This window comes from Pteropus medius, unplaced genomic scaffold (assembly GCF_902729225.1).
Source record: "Pteropus medius unplaced genomic scaffold, Ma_sr-lr_union100, whole genome shotgun sequence".
Taxonomy (NCBI): Eukaryota; Metazoa; Chordata; class Mammalia; order Chiroptera; family Pteropodidae; genus Pteropus; species Pteropus medius.
The window spans coordinates 23,051,683-23,072,812 of NW_024344240.1; the positions used below are offsets into that span (position 1 = coordinate 23,051,683).

The 21,130-nt window shown below is 32.9% G+C and overlaps 1 protein-coding gene across 1 annotated transcript in view; it reads right to left on the reverse strand.

The window, feature by feature from the left end:
• Positions 1-21,130, reverse strand: part of KDM5A (lysine demethylase 5A) — a 75,760-nt gene that overhangs the window by 30,253 nt on the left and 24,377 nt on the right. Inside the window, exons 11-19 of the mRNA XM_039869173.1 lie at positions 19,457-19,638; positions 17,891-18,053; positions 16,680-16,799; positions 13,811-14,005; positions 5,120-5,301; positions 4,617-4,741; positions 3,981-4,131; positions 2,502-2,616; positions 266-621 (exon numbers count right to left, since the gene is read on the reverse strand). Of these exons, the coding sequence (XP_039725107.1) occupies positions 266-621; positions 2,502-2,616; positions 3,981-4,131; positions 4,617-4,741; positions 5,120-5,301; positions 13,811-14,005; positions 16,680-16,799; positions 17,891-18,053; positions 19,457-19,638 (1,589 nt within the window). The remainder of the gene's footprint in view (positions 1-265; positions 622-2,501; positions 2,617-3,980; positions 4,132-4,616; positions 4,742-5,119; positions 5,302-13,810; positions 14,006-16,679; positions 16,800-17,890; positions 18,054-19,456; positions 19,639-21,130) is intronic.

Below are 21,130 nucleotides of genomic sequence, written 5' to 3' on the forward strand. Positions count from 1 at the left end.
CTAACTATAATATGAGTAATGCAAGGCTCTAAACAAAATACTACTTTGTATCACTTAAATACCTAACAAAGTACTCTGCATATACTATGCAAACAATATTTGAAACTGTCTATAAGCAGATTCATTTGATAACTTAGTGATTGGTCAGGGAAGGCAGAAAACATTTAACTAAATATTTAATGAAATAGACCCTTATGTTCCTCCTTGGGTTCTACTCCCTGACTTAGTTATTTAAGAAGCAACAGTCACCAATTAATGTCTTCACCTTGCCTGTAGGCAGACCTTAGCCTTTTCTTCCCATCGCTCAGAGACTGTAAGGAGCTCTTGTAGTTCAGCCATTGCTTTCTCCACAGCATGGTGGGGTGCCAACCCTACCCCGGAGTCTATCAATTTCTTCATAACATCCAAAGTGACTTGTTGTGGATCTGACAGAGTCAGTCTTACTTCATCCAACCATCGAGCCTGCTGTAGTTCTTGTTTTAGTCGGGCTAATTCAGGTAACTCCACATAGAGACTAGAGCCCAGGTCTATTAACATCTGGAGTTTAGAAGAATCTGGGGTTTCATCTGTCATGGCCTCTTGAGCACGTTCATGAAACTCTTCCACGTCATCCAGCAGATTCTAAAAAGGTCAAAAGAATAAAAAAAAATAGTAAATTTAAGAGATACAATATGAGTATGTAATAGACTTATTTGACAGGCAACAGAACAGTTTTGATAGGCAAAACTATCAAATTCTAGACCATCTCATAATCTCACTATCATAGCACCAAACAGACAGGATACTAAGGGCATAAATATGCTTCTCTATAATTTCTTACATAGTCCTACTTTTAAAAAATGATTATTTAAAAAATATTTATTGACTGCTGACTTAGATGCAGGCACTGTTCTAGATCAGTGTTGTCAGATCCACAACACTAAACAAAACATGCACAATTTGTCTTCAAGGAATATATATTTCAATATAAGTGGCCAAACACTGAATACATGTCAGTCAGTTTAAGTGCTATGAAAATAAGATAGGGCAACACAATGAAAATGTCCGGGGGCATATTATTTTGAAACAGTTTAGAAGACAGATGAACTGAAACAAAAATGAGAAGGTAAATATGGGAACTTTATGAAGAGTGAAAAAAATAGTAGTTTAAACAGAGCAAATAATACTGCAAAAGCTTTTAAACAGAAATGGGCTTGGTGTTTTGGTCCGAAGTGGATGACGGACAAATGAAGTTTAAGAATTAGTGGAGGTCAGATTACATAGTGCCTTGTAGATTATGAGTTTGGATTTCATTCTAATGGCTTTGGGAAACCACTGGAGGATTTCTAACCACGTGGAAGTGATATGCTTTGATTTACATTTTACATGCTCACTCTGGCTACTAAATGAAAATATACTGTCAGGGACAAGAGTAGAAGGGAGACCAGTTAAAAGGCTATTGCAGTAATCTAAAGGACAGGTTCCAGTGGTTTAGAGCATAGCTTAAGCAATAGAGCTGATGACAAATGGTTTACTTTGGGATACATTTTGGAGATAATGCTAACACTTGTGTAGAGACTGGATGTGGGGTATAAGGGAAATAAAGAAATCAGGAATTTTGATTAATTACAAGGCTTTTAAGATGCCTTTTGGTCTGTCAAAGGGGAAAGTAAAGTAAGCAACTGGATACTCAAGTCTGTAGAAAAGAAAAAAGGCAGTTAGAGCTAGAGATTTGAGACTCAATGGATACAGGTGATATTTAATGTGACTGGACAAATAAGATATCAGGACCAAAAGTAAAAAAAGAGTCTGAGATTCATAATATACTCCAACACTTACAAGTCAAGCTGAAGAGAAAATCAACAAAGACTAAAGAGAAGGAACTGTGAATAAGCAAACCAGAGTGTGGTGCCATAGATGTTTAGAGAAGAAAATCTCTCAGTAAGGAAAATACGGTCAACTATTAAAATGCTCTTATGACACAGAATAATACAAAAACACAGTTGATAACCTTGATAAAAACCATTTCAGAAACCCTACCCACAGCCAAATCACAAAAATACACCACAAACTATCAAAAGATGACTAACTGTGCAGATTAATATACTTGACATATACTTGAAATTCAACATATCATTAAACCATCAGGGCCCTGGCAATTTCAGAACTCCACATTTTTAAAATCTAATGAACTAATAACTCACTGATACATTCAGGTTTTTAAAACTAATTTCTTGCATTTCTATTACATCTAAGTTAAATGGAGCTTCTGATCTAAAATTAATATAGAAAAAAAAAAAGTATTCTAAACTTTAATTCCAGAATTTTAAAGGGAGAATTACAGGCTAAGAATGAAACCAAGAGAGTCTTACTGCCTATTAAAAAACTTTACATAGCAGCACTTATGTGAGAAACAAACAAATAGAATAAAAAACTAGTCTAGACACATTATTCTGTTTACCTAAAACCGTAACCCATACTACAAAAAAAATGTTATCCAAGAAAAGAATGTAATACTCCACCTTTACTTGTCGAGCTTGGCTGATGACACAAGGAAGACTAAAAAGTTGTTGGACAAAGGCCTTCAATTCTTCCACTGTCAGTTTGGTCCGAGTCCTCCCACTATCTGGGCTCTGCCTGATGTAAAATAATATTGAGACATAAGTAAGAAAAATTCACAATCATTCTGATATCAAAGGGGTTTCTAAATCTCTATTAATTCTCACCAAGAAATCTCAGAATACTAGTGGTTGAGGGATTCTATGTGCAGTGGTGATCACTTCCAAATTAGGTTTTTAGCTCTTTAGTTAATGACTAAAGATTCAATTCTCCAAGTTACAGTTCTTCTAATCTTACAAGTATTAAATATTTTAAACATTCAATAAATGCCTCACAGTAAAATATTTAAGTTCATTGATAAAACAGAATCCTCTGTCTCAACAAGCTTAAGATGAGGAACAAGGGCACTTAATCTGGGTAAGGAGACAATAAACCCTCTGCAACTGATTCAAAATTTTGTTGTATGTATATTTTTCTAAACAACAAAAAAAAACAACTTTTTTTATATGTGCATTTTTCTGGTCCCTAAGCTTTCACCAGATTTTCTAAGGGAGTCAGTGATCCAAGGACAGGTGAAGATTCGCTGAACAATATCTCTAAAAAAGGCTTTCTAATTAAATGGTAGATAAAGAATGCACAAAGTAATTTAAAACCCAACCTGAATTGCTACAGAAAAAGCCATTCAGCTACAGAAACTTGTTGAAATGAATATGAAAAATCAAAGAAAATGTAACACAGAGAAATTACATTAAATCAAGGGTGCATTCATCTATGCTCCTTAATAACAGCTTCCCTGCATCCATCAAGGTTACTCTTTGCTTCCACCTGCCTTCTGCCTATATTATATCTTTATTTACAAACATTTACTCAACACCTACAATGTTCCAGGCACTGTTCTAAGAACAAGAAATACAGCAATGCAAAAAAGAATAAAAATGCCTGACATTCTAGTTTAGGATACATTCTAGTAGGGTTGGGAATGAGAAAAGTAGACAATAAATAAAATAAATAAATTAATATATCAAAAGGGCTAGGAGAAAAACAAAGCAGAAAAGAATAAGAAAGTTGCAATTTTATAAAGGGTTGTCGGAGAAGGCCCCTACAAGAATGTGACATCTGAAAAAAAACTTGAAAGAAGTGAGGAAACAAGCCATTGGGATATCAGAGGAAGAGAACTCCAAGCAGAGTAAGAACAAGTATGAAGGCCCTAAGCAGGAATGCCCCTGGTGTGTATGAACATTAAGAAGAGGGTTGCAGAGTAGAGCAAGAAAGAAGGGAAGTAGTAGGAGATAAGATTAGGGCATTTGAAGGTGGGGAGACCACAAGAGGTCAAAGATAATGTAGAGCCTCTCGATCCAGTTAAAATTTTGGCTTTTACTCTGGGAAAAAAACAAAAACAAAAACAGGAAAACACTGAAGAATTCAACTCTTCTTAATCTTACCTGTGTTTCTGCTTTTTGCTCAGAAGCAGCTGAGCCACAGAAGCACAGGTTTCAGCTTCTTTTACAGCATCCCTGAGTTTTCTAAAGAGATCATTCTCTGGGTATTTCCTATCCTCTGCATCTTCCAGCATTACTCGTAATTCAATCAAATCTGTAAAAATAAATCAAAAGCCGTATACTATGACCACAGACACAAAAAGTCACTTAAAAATCTTCAGCAACCTCTCTTAAGTGAGTTACCAACTTATTAGCAAAAATATGCCACAGCTGTGAAAATCTCACCAATGCAGTAAAAACTTATGACTAGGTGCTTATTCCTAATCCTTATAAACAATGTCTCTCAGGTAAGGCAATTTCTCTTTTTCAATAAGCCTTTAAATGTTAGTCCATTGATAACAATAGCTCCCCAAATATATATCTACTATAAGTTAGTTATCTGTCCCATTTTATACCAACTTTTTCACTTAAAAAAAGATTCTCAAATAGAAAATTAAGACTATAATCAACCAAACCATTAGCCTCAAATCTCATATGAAGCCTAATATTTTTGCTTAATGGAGGAAAACACATTAAAACAAGGCCTTTTTCAAAGTGACAACAATTTCAGTGTATGCAAACAAAAGGAGGAAACTTAACCTTTCTTGTGGTTGAGGTTTGCAGATAATGCTTCTGTAACACGACTGACCCAGGTGTCATAGGATTGTGCCCTGACTTTCACACCAAATAGCAGAGAAGGGAGGTCCTCTAATGGGTAGCGATATCTAAAAAAATGAACAACAAAAAAATGGAGAAAACTTCAAAAACTAACGACTTTAACATAAATTAAATTTTAAGTACAATCTGCTTAAGAAAAGTACGATAGCCAGAAGAATGGGGTCTTGGTACACATAAAGAGAAAATCGAAGAAGTCCAAGAGTTTCAACAGAGAGAGACAGACAAGGAATGTACGAAATCAACTGATAAACGAATTTTAGTTGCCAAGTTTAAGGCTAACTTTAAAGAACTGGTTCTCAAGTAGGGAGGCAGAGAGATAAGAAGTTACCACCCCAGACACAGAAAAAGGAATTACGAAGAGCAACATTAACACTTGATTTTAAAAGAATGTAATAAAAGTTTTTTTACAAGAAACTTCTGGATACCTAAGACATTTCTTCTGCATGGGGCAGGGGCAGAGATCAGTTGGATGGTAGAGACACACAAGCCGCTCAGGATTACAGGAGCATGTGAGAGCAGAGAGAAAACATGTGGTTCTGCATGCTGAACATTGTCGCTCATCATCAGGAACAAGTTCAAAAACTTCTTCTTCTGACATAAGGACACCCTGAAATACAATTTATGTCATTAGATCAAGTCTTTCTAGTCTTTCAAGCAACAAAGAACGTATTACATATTTTTTCCCTACAGGTAAATCTCTGACTTAAGACATAAACATGGGAGGTACAATGGCACATGATCAAAATACTTTCTAAAAATAATCAATACTATTTTTTTTCAAATGGGCAAGACTAAACCTTTGTCTAAGAATGCGCATTTGACTGATAAAACTATTTTTAAAATGTAAGGAAGTTATTACTACAAAGGTCAAAATAGTCAGGGAAGTTGTAACTGGGAGATACTTTTGGGGTGGCTGACAAAGTTCTATTTCTTGGACAGTTTACCATAAAATAATTCATGAAGCCATGTATTTGTTTTACTTAGTGTTATCTATCTTTAAAAGAAGAAAAAAAATTCTTGTCCACAAGGATGATACACCCTTGAACCAGATACATTAGTAATAACAATGAAAATAACACTAATATGCACGAACATATACAAGATCAAAGAAGTATAAAATTACTTAAAACTATGCAAATCAAAATATACTTCAGCAAGGCATCAAAAAGAAAGTTAATCAAATGCAGTTGCCAGTTTAAGAAAATAAGATCATCTGAAGTGGCATTTTACAAAGACTCCCAGTTAATATACAAGTACGTCCTTTACAGGTTCTACTTACTTGAGCAAGGTACTTATATACCTAATTCCATTAAGAACAAATTTTTTTCACTTAAGATGTGAACCTGATCATTTACTCACTGGCAGGCACAATCCAGTTCTTTCGACATACATTTTGTTTTTTATATTGGTTTAATCTAGATGTTTCCTCATTATATTCTCATATCTTTCCATTTTCTCATTAGCATTTAATATTTTCTTTAAAAATTATTTTTATGCAGAAACGATTCCAAAATGCATTGCAGGTATTTCTTAGATTCTAAGACTTTACACAGCTTCAGAAGAGCTAGAAAACAGAAGATACTAATACATCAACTAAGAAAGTCCTTACTGCTTCAAGAAATTTTATACCATTTCCAAAGTGTACTCCAAGGACCACTAGTCCCTGAAGAGTCTGCAAAAAAATAAAGAAATATATTCTTTTTGAGAAAATGGTATGTATTAAATCATTCCTAATTTAGAGATTAGCAATGAACACCAGCATATCAAAGGATCAGAGAAGTTTCACAGTAAAGAATCCCATTTGTTTTTTCTTAACCCACTATTTTCCAAACTTTATCACAGAACAATTTTTCCTTACAACGCTTTCTAACATATTATATAGCTCAAGTTACTGAGAATGAACTTTGAAAAATCAGAAATTATCAGAAAGGAATGGAGGAGGGGAAAAGTCAGAGATACAAATTAAAAGGCTATCTGAAATAAACCAGGTGAGAAAATTAAGGAATGTAACAGAATGGTAGCAATAAAGAAAGCGATGAGAGACATTGTCAAAATAACAAAAAAACTTAAAACCAAATAACAGATGACTATGAAGGAGATGGATGAGTCAAGGATCACATTAGGTTTTTATGTAATGATCTTGGCACTTACTGAGATAGGCAATTAGAAAAGTGGCTTATAAAAAGGTTGAAGGAGAGGAGATGATATTCTATTTTAGATGCTGAAACTGAGATGACAAAAATCTAAATAGAAATATTCAGTAATCACATGGAGACGCAGACTACAAAAGGGTGAATGGACATACAGTCTCTCTCAAAATGGCAATAATTCCTGTGTTTGCATAAAAGAGCAGGAAACATCGAGGTTAAGAAATGAAACCGCAATACCAGTAAGTAAATTAAAATCCTAAGAATGGCTTAGAATTCTTTGAAAAGTAGCACAAAAGAAAAACAACAAAAGGTGAAAGGCTGCACCCTACAAACACTGGCAGTTCAGGAAAGTGAAGAAAATGATAACCTGGAGTGACTGGTGAGTGTTACCAAAGACTGAAGAGGGCAGGATCTGGGGAAGGGGCGGCAGACACCACATCTAGCCGTGAAGGTGGCAAGAAGCAGCACAAGAAGCAGGCCAAGGAGATGGACTAAGAAGATAAGGCATTCAAAGAGAAGCAAAAAGAGGAGCAGAAGAAACTCAAGGAGTTAAAAGTAAAGGCTGCTGGGAAGGCCACAGGTGGGATTAAGAAATCTGGCAAAAAGTGAGTGGTTCCTTGTGCCTGTTTTAACATCTGGATTTCGTGCCATAACATCTGCTGCAACCTATAGCTAGAATAAAGTGCTGGAGACTGTAGGACAGTTTTAAGAATAAACTTTTGTAAAAAATAGCACACTTCAAGTTTCAGGATGACAGTGAAGATGAGGGGATAAAGAGGAAATGAGGGCACTGTCTACAGAACACCCACTCATGAAGCTTTTCAGGAAAAGATAAAATGAAAATTTTTTTCAAGATGAGAAGTACTAGTGCACAATGCAAAGAAAGGGCAGAGATAACTGTCTGGAAACAAGGGCACAAGAAGAATGTAAGTTTAAAGGGAAAGAGTCCAGAGAAATTTATCACAGAATCATAAATAAGACTAAGAGGATACGTAATAATCAAATTTTTATAGAAAAAGAAAAATAATGCTCCATTAATGACCAATATAATCTGAAGAATGAGACTAGACTACAGAAACTTACTGTGTAAGTTTCTACCAATGGTACTTTAATTTCTAACTTCAAAAGAAAGATTATAGGAAATGGGAAAAAAAATTCCATTTTAAATAAACATAAATGAAATAAATAAACTAAGTTTCAACTTTAGGGAACTTGGAAAAAGAAGAGCAAATTAAATCCAAAATAAGCAGAATAAGAAAAAATAATATAAAAAAAAGAAATTATAATTAGAGCAACAAAAATCAATAAAACTGAAAATAGGAACTCGATAGAGAAAAAAAATCAATAAAACCAAAAGCTAGTTCTTTGAAAAATTCAATAAAATCAATAAGACCCTAGCCAGGCTAACTAAGCAAAAAAAGAAAGAGGACAAAAATCACTAAGAAGAGAAATGAAAGAGGGGAGATCACTACAGATCCCATGGACATTCAAAAAGATAATAAAGAAATATTATAAATGCTATGTGCACAAATGGCATACCAAAGAGATGAAATGGACCAATCCTTCGAAAGACCCGAGCTGTCAAAATTCAAATGAGAAGAAACAGATAATTTGAATAGGTCTATGTCTATTAAAAAAACTGAGTCAATAATAGCCTTCCAAACAGAAAGCACCAGACCCAGGAGTTTCCTACTGAATTCCACCAAATATTTAGGAAAGAAATTATATCAATTCTCTACAATCTTTTTCAGAAGATAGAAGCAAAAGAAATACTTAACTCATTCTGAGGCCAGCATTATCTTAATACCAAAACCAGACAAAGGCATTTATAAGAAAAGGAAACTATAGATCAATATCTCTCATGGAACATTAGATGCAAAAATCCTCAACAAAATATAAGCAAACTGAACCCAAAAATTTATAAAAAGAATTATATGCCATGACCAAATGGGATTCATCCCAGGTATACAGGCTGGTCCAACATTTGGAAATCAACATAATCTATTACATCAATAGTCTAAAGAGGAAAAATCGCATGATCGTATCAAGAGATGCAAAAAAAAAAAAAAAAAGCCTGACAAAATCCAACATCTATCCTTGAAAAAAACCTCTCGACTAACTAGAAATAGAGAGGAATTTCTTTAACTTAATAAAGAATATCTACAAACACCTATAGTAAATATCACACTTAATGGGAGAAACTTTCCCTCTAAGTCAAGTAAAAGGAAGGAATGTCCCCTCCTACCATTCTTTTTCATCACTGTACTAGAAATCCTAGCTAATGCGTTAAAACAAGAAAAGGAAATAAAAGGTATACAAACTGGGAAGGAAGAAACAAAACCATCTTTGCTCACAGATGACAAGACCTTCTATGTAGAAAATCTGTAAGAATCAACAAAAACCCTCTACATGCAATTATAGCAAGGTTGCAGGATACAAAGTTAATATACAAAAGTCAATCTCTTTCTTATATACCATAATAAACAAGGGAAATTTGAAATTAAAAACACATTACCATTTACATTAGCACCCCGCAAAATGAAATATTTAGGTATCTTAACAAGGAGAAAAACTGTACAAGGAGAAAAACTACAAAACTACAAAACTCTGATAAACAAAATCAAAGAACACTTAATGAAGAGATATTCCATATTTATGGACAGAAAGACTCAATATTGTCAAGATGTCAATTTGCCCCAACTTAACCTATATATTCAATGCAATCCCAGTCAAAATCCCAGCAAGTTATTTTATAGATATCGACAAACTGATCCTGAAGCCACATAAAAAGGCAAAAGACTAATAACCAACTGAGTACTGAAGAAGAACAAAGTCAGAGGACTGACACTATCTGACTTCAAGACTTACAATAAAGCTACAGTAGTAATCAAAGCAGTGCAGTATTGACAAAAAAATAGACAAACCAATCAATGGAATGCAACAGAGACCCATGTAAATATAATGAACCGATCATTCATAAAGGAGCAAAGGCAAAACAATGAAGAAGTCTTTTTTCAACAAATGGTGCTGGACAACTCGATATCCACGTACAACAAAATGAATCTAGACACAGACCTTACAACCTTCACAAAAATCAACTTAAAATGCATGACAGAACTAAACGTAAAAGGCAAAACTATAAAATTCCTAGAAGATAACATAGGAGAAAACCTAGATAACCTTAGTTATGGCCATAAGGCACAACCCATAAAAGAAACAATTGATAAGCTAGACTTCATTCATTATAATTAAAAACTTCTGCTTTGCAAAAATCAATGTCAAGAGAATAGGAGAAAAAAAGCCACAGACCGGGAGAAAATATCTGCAAAAGAAACATCTGAAATAGGACTGCTATTTGAAACATACAAAGAACTCTTAAAATTCGACATTAATAAAACAACCTGATTCAACACTGGGCCAAAGACCTAACAGGCATCTCACTAAAGAAGACATACTGATGGCAAATAAGCAAATGAAAAGATGCTCAACATCATATGTCATCAGGGAAAGGCAAATTAAAACATAAATGAGATACCACTACATACCTATTAGAATGGCAAAAATCCAAAACACTAAGAACACCAAATGCTAGTAAAGATGTAGAGCAACAGAAATGTCTATCATTGCTAGTAGAAATGCAAAATGTTATCGACATTTTGGAAGATAGTTTGGCGGTTTCTTACAAAACTAAACATACTCTTACCATACGATCCAGCAATCAATTGCGATCCTTGGTATTTATCCAAAAGAGCTGAAAAATTTTGTCCACACACACACACAAAAAAAACCCTGCACACAGATATTTATGACAGCTTTATTTATAATCGCCAAAACTTGGAAGCAACCAAGATGTCCTTCAGTAGGTAAATGGATAAATAAAGTGTGGTACATCCAGACAGTGGAATATCATTCAGTGCCAAAAAGAAATGGGCTATTGAGCCACATAAAGACATGGAGGACTCTTAAATGCATATTACTAAGTGAAAGAAGGCAATCTAAAAACGGTGCATACTGCACTTTTTCAACTATATGTCATTCTGGAAAAGGCAAAACTGTAAACACAGTAAAAAGATTAGTGTTTGTTAGGGTTTTGGAGGTGAGGAATATCTGGTGGTGGGCAGGGGGGACAAATAGGTGGAACTCAAAAGGATTCTGGGGAAGTGAAAATACTCTGTATGATACCATAATGACAGATATATATCGTTACATATTCATCCAAACCCAGAGAAAGTACAACACCAAAAGCAAGCCGTAATATGAACTTTGGATGATTATGATATGTCAAATGAAAGTACATCAATTGTAACAAATGTTCTGTTCTGGTAGGGGATGTTGATAATGTAGACTATGCATGTGCAGGGGCAGGAGATATGTGGAAAATCTCTGTACCTTCACTTCATTTTGCTCTGAACCTTAAACAAATGTAAAAAAATTAAGTCTTATTAAAAACAAAATACAAAAAGTTAACAAATAAACAAATATGTAATAAAAGCAAGACTTGAGAATATAGATACAAAGTGAAAATAATAACTCCCCAGTGATATATTCATATATCCTAAAAAGTAAAATTTTTTAAAAGATTCACTTATATCTTGTTCTTTCTTGTTGCTGTCACAGGTCAGCCAAACAATTAGAAAAGGAAATCTTACCATTTAGCAAAAAATTCTTATTTCTAAGTCAACTTAAATTCTTAAAAATAACCAGCTTTAAATATTTTGTAATAATACTACTTATATCATTTCTAATGTGTCTAGTTTATATTTATATAGATTCCCTCTCATCCCTTGCCAATTATGCCCATAAGAGCAGTGAAACTAGATTGGTTTTACTTTCCAGATGCAAATCACTAGTCTACTATATTTCTCCTAAGCTTAAACCTATATTCATTCTCTTAAGACATTTTAAATCTAACTTAATGCACACACAGCCCATTATTTAAAACAAATTGTTTTAAAATACACAGAAACTAATTTTGTGATAATACAAATTTTCCTAATTGAAAATGTTTTCAAGAAAATTCTGATTTTAGAGAAAAACAGGCTCCTATTATAGTCTACCATTTGGGATATGTCAAAAATAAAGTATCTTCTCAACCTATCAATTATTCTTGGTTATTAAATTCTTGGTTAGTATTCTCCTAAGTGGACTTGAAATTATAAGTAACATATGATACAAGACAATAAACTTTTGATTTACACCTCACGCCACATACAAAAATTACCTTGAAAAAGGTCATATACCTAAACATGAGAGCTAAAACTATAAAACTTCTGGAAAATATAAGAGAAAATCTTTGTGATCTTGGATTAAACAAAGATTTCTTAAATGTAACCAAAAACAGGAGCCATAAAAAAAAAAATTGATAACTGAATTTCATGAAAATTAAGAACTTCTGCTCTTCAAAAAGATACTGTTAAGAAATGGAAAAGACAAGCCACAAACTGAAAATACTTGTGAATCACATATCTGATAAAAAATTTATATTCAGAATATATAAAGAACTCTCAAAATTTAGTAATAAGAAAACCACCCAATTTTTAAGAGCTGGGTAAAAGATTTGAACAGAATCTTCTACCAGATACACAGATAGCAAATAAGCACACTAGAAGGCACTCAATATGAGTCATTAAAATTAAAACTTCAATGAAATACCACTACAAACCTATTGGACTATCTAAAGTTAAAAAAACGAACCATACAAATGTCAGTGAGAATGTAGAACAAGTAGAACTCTCATACACTGCTGGTGAAAATTTAAAATGGTACAACCACTCTAGAATACAGTTTGGCAGATTTTACAAAAAAAAATTAAACATACACATACCATATAACCCAGACATTCCATGACTAATATTTACTCAAGAAAAATGAAAGTATATATTGATATAAAATATTATACAGAAATGTTCGGAGCAGTTAAACTAAATCATAACAGTCAAAGTTTGGAAACAATTACAATGTCCATTCACAAGTAAATGGATAAACTGTGATATGTCCATTCAAAAATGGATAAACTGTGTTATGTCCATTCAATGTAACTCTACTTGGCAATAAAAAGGAATGAACTATGAATATACGAAACAACATGGATGAATCTCCAAGTAATTATGCTAAATGAAAGAAACCGGGCAAAAAAGTATAAATTATATAATTTGATTCAGATAAAACACTTTCTAAAAAGGCAAACCAAACAGTATGTATTAGTGTTTTCCTGGAAGGGATGAGAGATGGGTGGGATGGGACAAGAGGGAAGGATCACAAAGGGGCATAAGAAAACTTCTGAAGGTGATATGTTCATTATCTTGATTGTGACAAAGGTTTCATGGATATATACATAGTCAAACATTAAATTATATACAATAAATGTACTGTTTATTGTATGTCAATTATATCTCAAGAAAACCGTTTAAAAAATAGAAACAGAATGTCTAAATAGAGAAAGTAGGCTGAAGACAAAGATTTTCTACATATTTCCCTTTTCAGTGTGTTAAATGTTGAGTGTATTCGCAACATCCAAAATCTTAACTCTTGGTTATTCAAGTCCTTCCTATTCATTAAATTACTTAGAAGGGGGAAAAAAAAGATTAATTCACTGTGAAAGTCTGCAATCACCAGAAATATAACTTTCAGTCAATTACAAAGTTCAGAAAAAAAGAATTTAAACTTTCTCATTTAAAGAAATATTATATGTAAGATTTTTTAAAAATAAATATATACCTAAGAAATTCTATCAGATAGGATTCCATTTTATAAAATCTTAGCAATGACGATATCGATATTCTTAAAACTTTTTCAACTTGAATAAACCCAAATGGCAAGTATAAATATAAGAAACCTTTTCCAAACTAGTAATTTTTGTGTTCAACTTCCAAAGGGATCGAAGATGAAAATTAATTCTTTCATAAGTTCCATTTTTTATATTCCTTAAGCAATATCAAACATAGAAAATGTGCTCAGTAAACTCACCATTTGTACAACAGACTCCCTTAATCGTGTCTCTTCTTCAGTCATGAGAGTCAATTCTTTGCATACCATGGCAGCCAGCCCCACATCTAAGCATTCTGGATCTGCTGCCATTTTGAAAATGAGTTCTTCATGTGAAAAGACACAATGGCGCCTTAACCGTCGGTAATGGTTGACACACTGACGTCCAATGGGCAACTGAAAACGACAAGATTCTCAAATTAAATTACTTGCTTTATAGCATATTCCATAAAAGAACCACTATTTACCCTCCAGATCCTCACTTTTATTACAAAGACGACAGAATAACAAACTCCATTTGAACATAAGAGGTAACGGTAAATATTAAAACTCTATAGCCCAGCAGAAATCTCAAAAGCCTTCCCACAGAAGATTCACATAATTTTTACACACTAAGCTTCTGGCATAAGCTGCTGTTTTCTGCTCATTATGTACATCAAAAAGTACAAGTTCCTTGGTATACATAAATGAGGTAGCAAACTCTTTTAGTTTAGCATAACATAAGGCTACCCTTATAGAAAAAAGAAAAAAAATTTAGGCTATAAATGGTTAAGTGGACATATTCAGCATTTACGTTTCCACAAAACAAAAAGAACAATGTTATTAGAAGTGAAAAAAGAAAAGGAAGAAAGGGAGAGAGAGAGGGAAGGAATTAAGCAATTCACAATAGCTGACATTTTATTTTTTATAAGGACCAAAGCAAAAGATGATTTAGATTTCTGCATCTAGAAATTCCTTTAAAAGCAACTAGTCTGGCCTACAGAGAATTCGAAATGAAATCATGAAATTATATACTTAATTTTCCCTAAGTGAAATAAATCCCTAAATCGCTTTTCATAAATCAACAAATACGCTCTAAGATAAATTCTGAAAATTTCTTTTAACTATCAAACCTTAAACAAAATGATAATATTAGCTATACTAAACACACGCACACATACACTCCCCAACTTCTTTCCTATACTCTAGTTGAAAAATTTGGGTGGGTAAAAGGAGTTTTTGTTTGTATTTGAAAACTGTAATACAAAATAGAAAACATAAGAAAATGGACCTTTAAGAACCTTCCAGAATTCACCTCCATTTTCAGAAAGGAATCACAGTTCAAGAGTATGAGACTATCTCTGAATCAAGCAGTATTTCCGTACTCTTCCAAAGAAACAACCTTTCCCAAGAAAATATATACATTGAACCCATGGTTAGCAAATATTTGTCCTATTAATGACATATAGCTTTTTTATTTCTTAATTCTTATATATTATATTCTTATCAACTCTTCCAACATTTCTCATATAGCCTTAACACATGGGCAAGAAAGAGAAAAACAAAACTGTGGGATTTGTAGTCCCTAATTATTACGATATGTAAGGAAACCACATAAAATAGAGTTGATTACCTATTGTGGCTTATAAAAGTTAGTACCATCATTTTAGTCCAGATGTAAAGCTGCTATAATTTTTCATATATTATCACACCATTCTTCTAAAGAACACCAAAGGACTTCACATATATCATTTCACATGTTTGAGGTTAAGTGAATCTTAGTATCTTTACATACCAAGTAAAAATCTTAGACCCAGTGAAATTTAAAAAGCTGTGCAAGGATGTATTGGTGCCAGGTGAGTACTAGACTTAATAGTAAGATTACTTAGTAAATTATATAAATGTCTAACCACTATGCTACACACCTGAAACTAATATAAAATAATACTGGTCAACTGTAATTGAAAAATAAAAATAAAATAAATAAATATAAATGGAAAAAAAAGTGCCTAAGGTCAAATATCAATAATATGGAACACAATAAAGGTAGAAACCATCTCTAACTCATCTCTTAATCATCTCCATTTCCCACTCTACACATAGCCAAAGAGCAAGTAAGTCATAAACACTTAATAAATGTTAGCTGAATTTTTAAAAACAGAGCACAAGCACAAGGCAACATCCTAAGTTTAGTCTTTTTCTTACTGTCCTAAGCCTAATAAGAAAGAAGTTTAAAATTACTAGATCGAATAAGATTGTTCATTTTATTATTTCATTTATTAGGTAAGGAAACAAAAATGGTTAATTATAAAATTTAATAAATTAAGGTGCCTACAGAAAACATAAGATCCAATATTACTTAAAAATATCCCCCAAAATGTTCAGGTGACAAAAAAAAAAATCACTAAGAGAAAATTTAAGGCTTAAAGGAAAAGGATTATATATTTGCAGACCTTTCGCAACTAACACAATTTTAACCATTTTTTGATAACTACCTCATACAAAAGCAAAACAGCAATCACTGGCATTATCATTTACACAGATGTATAGCCATGGAGATCTCCATATTAGTTGCTCTTTAAAATAAATTTGTTAAAAAGGAAATATAGAAAACATGAAATGACAGGAAGAATAAAATCACCTAATTGTATAAAATCACCCAACTGTCCAACAGAAGGGAATAAAAAAGGGATATTTTAAAATAAAAATCACCAACCTAGATATTTGGAAATATGGCAGAAATAATTCTTGAAAAGATTTGGTTTTATCTTTATGAAATCCAAAGTGCTCAGAGAAAGCAAAAATAAGAGAAACCATATTCTCTCAGGGGAAAAAAATTCAAAAAATATCAACTAATCATTTAAAATTCTATCAGAATGGGGAAAATCATGAATGAATAAGAACTATGAAATCTTCCAAATAAAAACTATAATAGAAACTCTAAGTGAACTTTCTAAATTACCACAGCCACTCCAGTGTCTACAGAAATATTCTTGAACCCTATCCTCCCCAGCTAAGGAAATATGGCAACTAAGAGTCATTTCCCAGGGATGTTAGTAGACGTACAACAGCTACTTGCTATAGAACAGACCCAGTCAGCAGTACAGAAGTTCACAGCTTCAGCGAAGTTGTAGCCCTGATTAAATCCAGAATGATAGGCACGAGGAAATGTCACAACAAACTCGCCAGCACACTGATTGGTCCTGTACACCTAAATGCAAATCGGGAACAGTGATACAAAACAAATAAACAAAAAAACAACAAAAAAGGAAGACAGATTTTATCAGTCAGTTTCAGAAACATTTTCTAAAATTTAAAACAATAAAGCATTAACCTACACACACCAGAATGTTAGATTTAAGAAACAGTCGGAACTCCATCTTCTCAAAATAGTCACTGATAACAAGGTATAATAATTCATGACTAGAATCAGCAGCCAAAAAAAAATTCTCAGAGAAAATGTTACTCTCACTGAGCTACTAGGTTGCCAACTTGATAAAATTTTTATTAAGAGAATTTTAATTCCTTTTGTTATTGTGTTATAAATAGAGGTAAAGGCTGGAAGGAACTTCCACCTACTCTTAGATAATTTTTTGGAAACTAATTAATTGCTTAGTTTATATATAATAGGGAGATATCACAAAAATCAGTTTTCCTGTACCTCACTTTGTTTTATGATAATATGATGTCTTTTGAAAAGTCCCAGATTCTAGTATAAATTCATTCTTTAAAGACAAAATAATATCATTAGTAATGTACTACATGTAACAAACTTACTAAATTTACACTTTATCAGGTGTTAGTAGCTTAAATAACCATTTGCAAAACTAAGTTGAAAAGTAGAAAAGGTATTCATATATGTTTACTTCATCGTCTCACATAAAAAAAGCTATGAAATCTTTATATGAAATATGATTCTAAAAAGAAAAGTTTTAGTTATTAGAACTACATCCTAGTGCTCGGTTTGGTAGTACATATACTAGAACTACCACCTAAAATATTTAAACTCTGGTTAAACAGGGATAATAAAGTATATAAGACTTTTGTTAAAACCAGGAGATAATGGTTTACTGAAAACCGAAAGCTATTTTAATATACAGCTATTCATAAAGTATGATTTATACTTTAGAACACCTTTTTTAAACAAATGTTGTTCCCTTCAGTGTATACTCTAATTGAGCTAGAAGACGACATGATCTTTACTTCCAGCTACAAAACAAAGCATATATTATGACTCTACCTAATCAAAAGCTAAAATAATTTTAAATTAAAAATACTGAAGAGAGACACAAAAAGACTCACAGGCACACCATGTTCCATTAGCACATTGGGGTTCATGATGGTGACTAACTGATGTAGAAGATCAGGCTGGGATTCAAATAACTCAGGGGCCAGCTCCCTCATCACCTCCTCCAGCTGTTCTGCAGCATGAGATGGCACACCATACCATGTCTTTGGCTCGCCCCTGGCAAAAAAAAATAACTGTTTAGCTAGGTAGAGCACAGTTCCAAAGAGGCTGCAGTCTCTGATTCAAATCCATATAATTTAGTTAACTTTGTCTTGTTCTATGGCCACAGATTATATGTCCGGAATGCTGGCAACAATCTTGTAAATTGTGCTATTCATAACAAGAGGTAAGTTAAGAGTATAGGGATAAATACATACTTATCGCTATTAGAAAAGCAATTCAAAACATGTGGATTGGTAAGTAGTATTTTCAAATGGGAAAGACTCTATAAATATGTACTGTTGGAAAGGTTACTGACATACTTCCTTGATTCACACAGGTCCACTGGACAAGCTAATTACCCTCACATGATCAGAGTAAATGGCAATGTTCTCCTTTACATAACTTCACTGCATACAATTTTACTATCCAAGGAAATAAGCCACAGCTAGATATTGTTGAAACCTTGAACAGAGTTCTATCTATAAATCTTAAGGACCAAAAACTTGGCATCACTGATATACTAGACTTTAGTGCACTAGAGTTCATTTATATTATTAAGTTATACTCTTAGGAAATAGATTTAATTCATCAAGCTATTTATAGAATAGCTGAATTTCTTAATCCTAATACAATTCGCAGTACTGTCTCTAATAGAACTGATTGCCTATTAGAAACATATGGAACATAATGAAAATGTTCTGTATCTGCACTGGACAATACAGGGTACCCTCGTCACACATGCTAAAGCACCTGAAATGTGGTTAGTGCATCTGAAGAAGTAAATTTTTAATTTTATTTTATCTTGACTAATTTAAATAGCCACATATGGCTCGCGACTATCACATGACACAGAACAATCACTAGACAATCACTAGTTTCCCACTGCACAGTGTCATTTGAATCATATTTTCCAAATGGAGAGAAAAATATCATTTAGTTAAGATCATAATACTGGCCAAGGAACTGGGTTAGTAAATAAATGCTGTGGGTCAGATACAAAAAGAATTCAGCAAAAGAAATTTAATGAATACACATGTAACTTAGGAGTTTTTAGAGAAAATGTTATTAAAAAGAAAAAAAATCATTTGAAAAGTTCAAATATTGAAGGTTTAGTCAGATCTTAAGTATATAAACTTTGAATACCCTACCTTCCATATCATAAGGTATACCAAAGTAATTTTCATGTATACCAAACAAGTATCATTAGGTCTAAAACTATAGGTTCTGGGCATGCACATACTTTAAAAGGAAAGGTGTCTGAGATGTACCCTTAGACCTCTACACTTCTCTCCTTAATACATTATCCTGCTTTTTGATAGGAAATACTTAAATTCAGCTCTCCCTAATATATCACCTAATATTATTACATCTTTTAAAGATTACTAAGTATGTATGCTGTTAACAAAACTTATACATACCAGTGCAAGTAATTGATGGAATAACTCCAGTGATCTTCAATATGCCAACAAAAAGAAGAGAAACACATTCCCACATAGAGCCATGGCACTTTCATACCAGAGATGTCTACATTAATATGTGCAAGGACAGACTGCTCTAACACAGGCATGTTATTCAAGTTCCAACCAGAAAGTGCATATTCCTATAAAGAAAAAAAAAAAGTAAATGAGAGATCAGAAATGACAACTGCCTAATAGAAATCTCGAGTCTTCAAAAAAGAAAGTAAAAATTTTACATTTACACATAGAATTTGTGCTCTTTGCTCACTATTACATGTAGATATACCTAAATATTTAATCCTATCTCCTGTCCAGGTGATATTTAGATTTCCCTTTAATTATTTAAGATACCTCTGGTTTATGCTGAAGCATATAACACAAGGCTTTTTTTAAGGTTATCTATTTCTCTTCTCTTGTTTCAATTAGAGCTGACATTCAACATTATTTTATATTAGTTTCAGGTACACAGCACAGTGGTTACACATTTATATAATTTGTGAAGTGATCCCCCCGATTAGTCTAGTATCTCCCTGGCACTATACAGTTATTACAATATTAAACAAGGCTTTCTATTACTCCTCCCAGCTTACTAGTAAAATAGTGAGACTAATTTTAATAGGTTGCTATTATATTTCTACTTTATCTCCACTAGTATAACTTCCAAAAATGTCTATTAATGTCCAGATAGAGGACATACTGAGATACACAATCCTCGAACTGCAGCAACACTGACAACTGAGATGATGCAGTCACTGTCACCGCCTCCACTACAAACTCATCTAGAAATATTAAATTATAACAATAACAAAAACATTTGTTTCACAGATAAACTAAAAAGAAAAAATTCCCAGTTTCCAGAAACAAAGAAAGCAATTGCCTGAATTTTTATAGAGGTTCCTAATTGAATATAAGCAATGGACAGTTTCAAACACCCACTCCTAAAGCCATATAAGGTAGAGACTTAAAGTTCTTATCATCCTTGTGGAGAGCAGCTTTCAAAAGTGGGATCTATGAAGCCCAAGACTATTTTAAGGAATTACAAAGTCAAACTATTTTCATAATAATTCTAAGATGTTATTTGCCTTTTTCACTATCATTCTTGCAGGAATGTAATGTGAGTTTTCCAGATGATATAATAACATGTGACATTGCAATGACTGAAATGTAAAACAGAAAGCAGAATCCAACTGCCTTCCATGAGAAGGCTGATAATTGTTGAACCTGGATGCCAAGTACTGAGAGAGAGGAAGGGGAGTGCATTATTATATTTACTTTTATATATTTGCGACTTTCTATAAGAGTTTAAAAATAAAATTCTCAATGTAAGAGGTTAAACAGCCAGTGACAAAACTGAAGAATCTGTGAACTAGACAGATTTGAGGATATCATTCACAATGCAACACAGAGAAAGAAAAACTATAAAAGTGTAATTAAGAGTCACAGAGGATAAAATAAGAAAGTTCAACATTGGTTTAACTATGAATTCCAATAAAAAATAACAAAGATACGATTCTTACCCTCAAAAGGCTTAAAAATTAAAGAAGCTTTCAAAAAAATACTACTCGAAACCTTTTTTAGCTGTTTGGTCAGCTTGTTGGCTGAAAAAAATAATGAATCTAGATGAAAAGTTCCAAG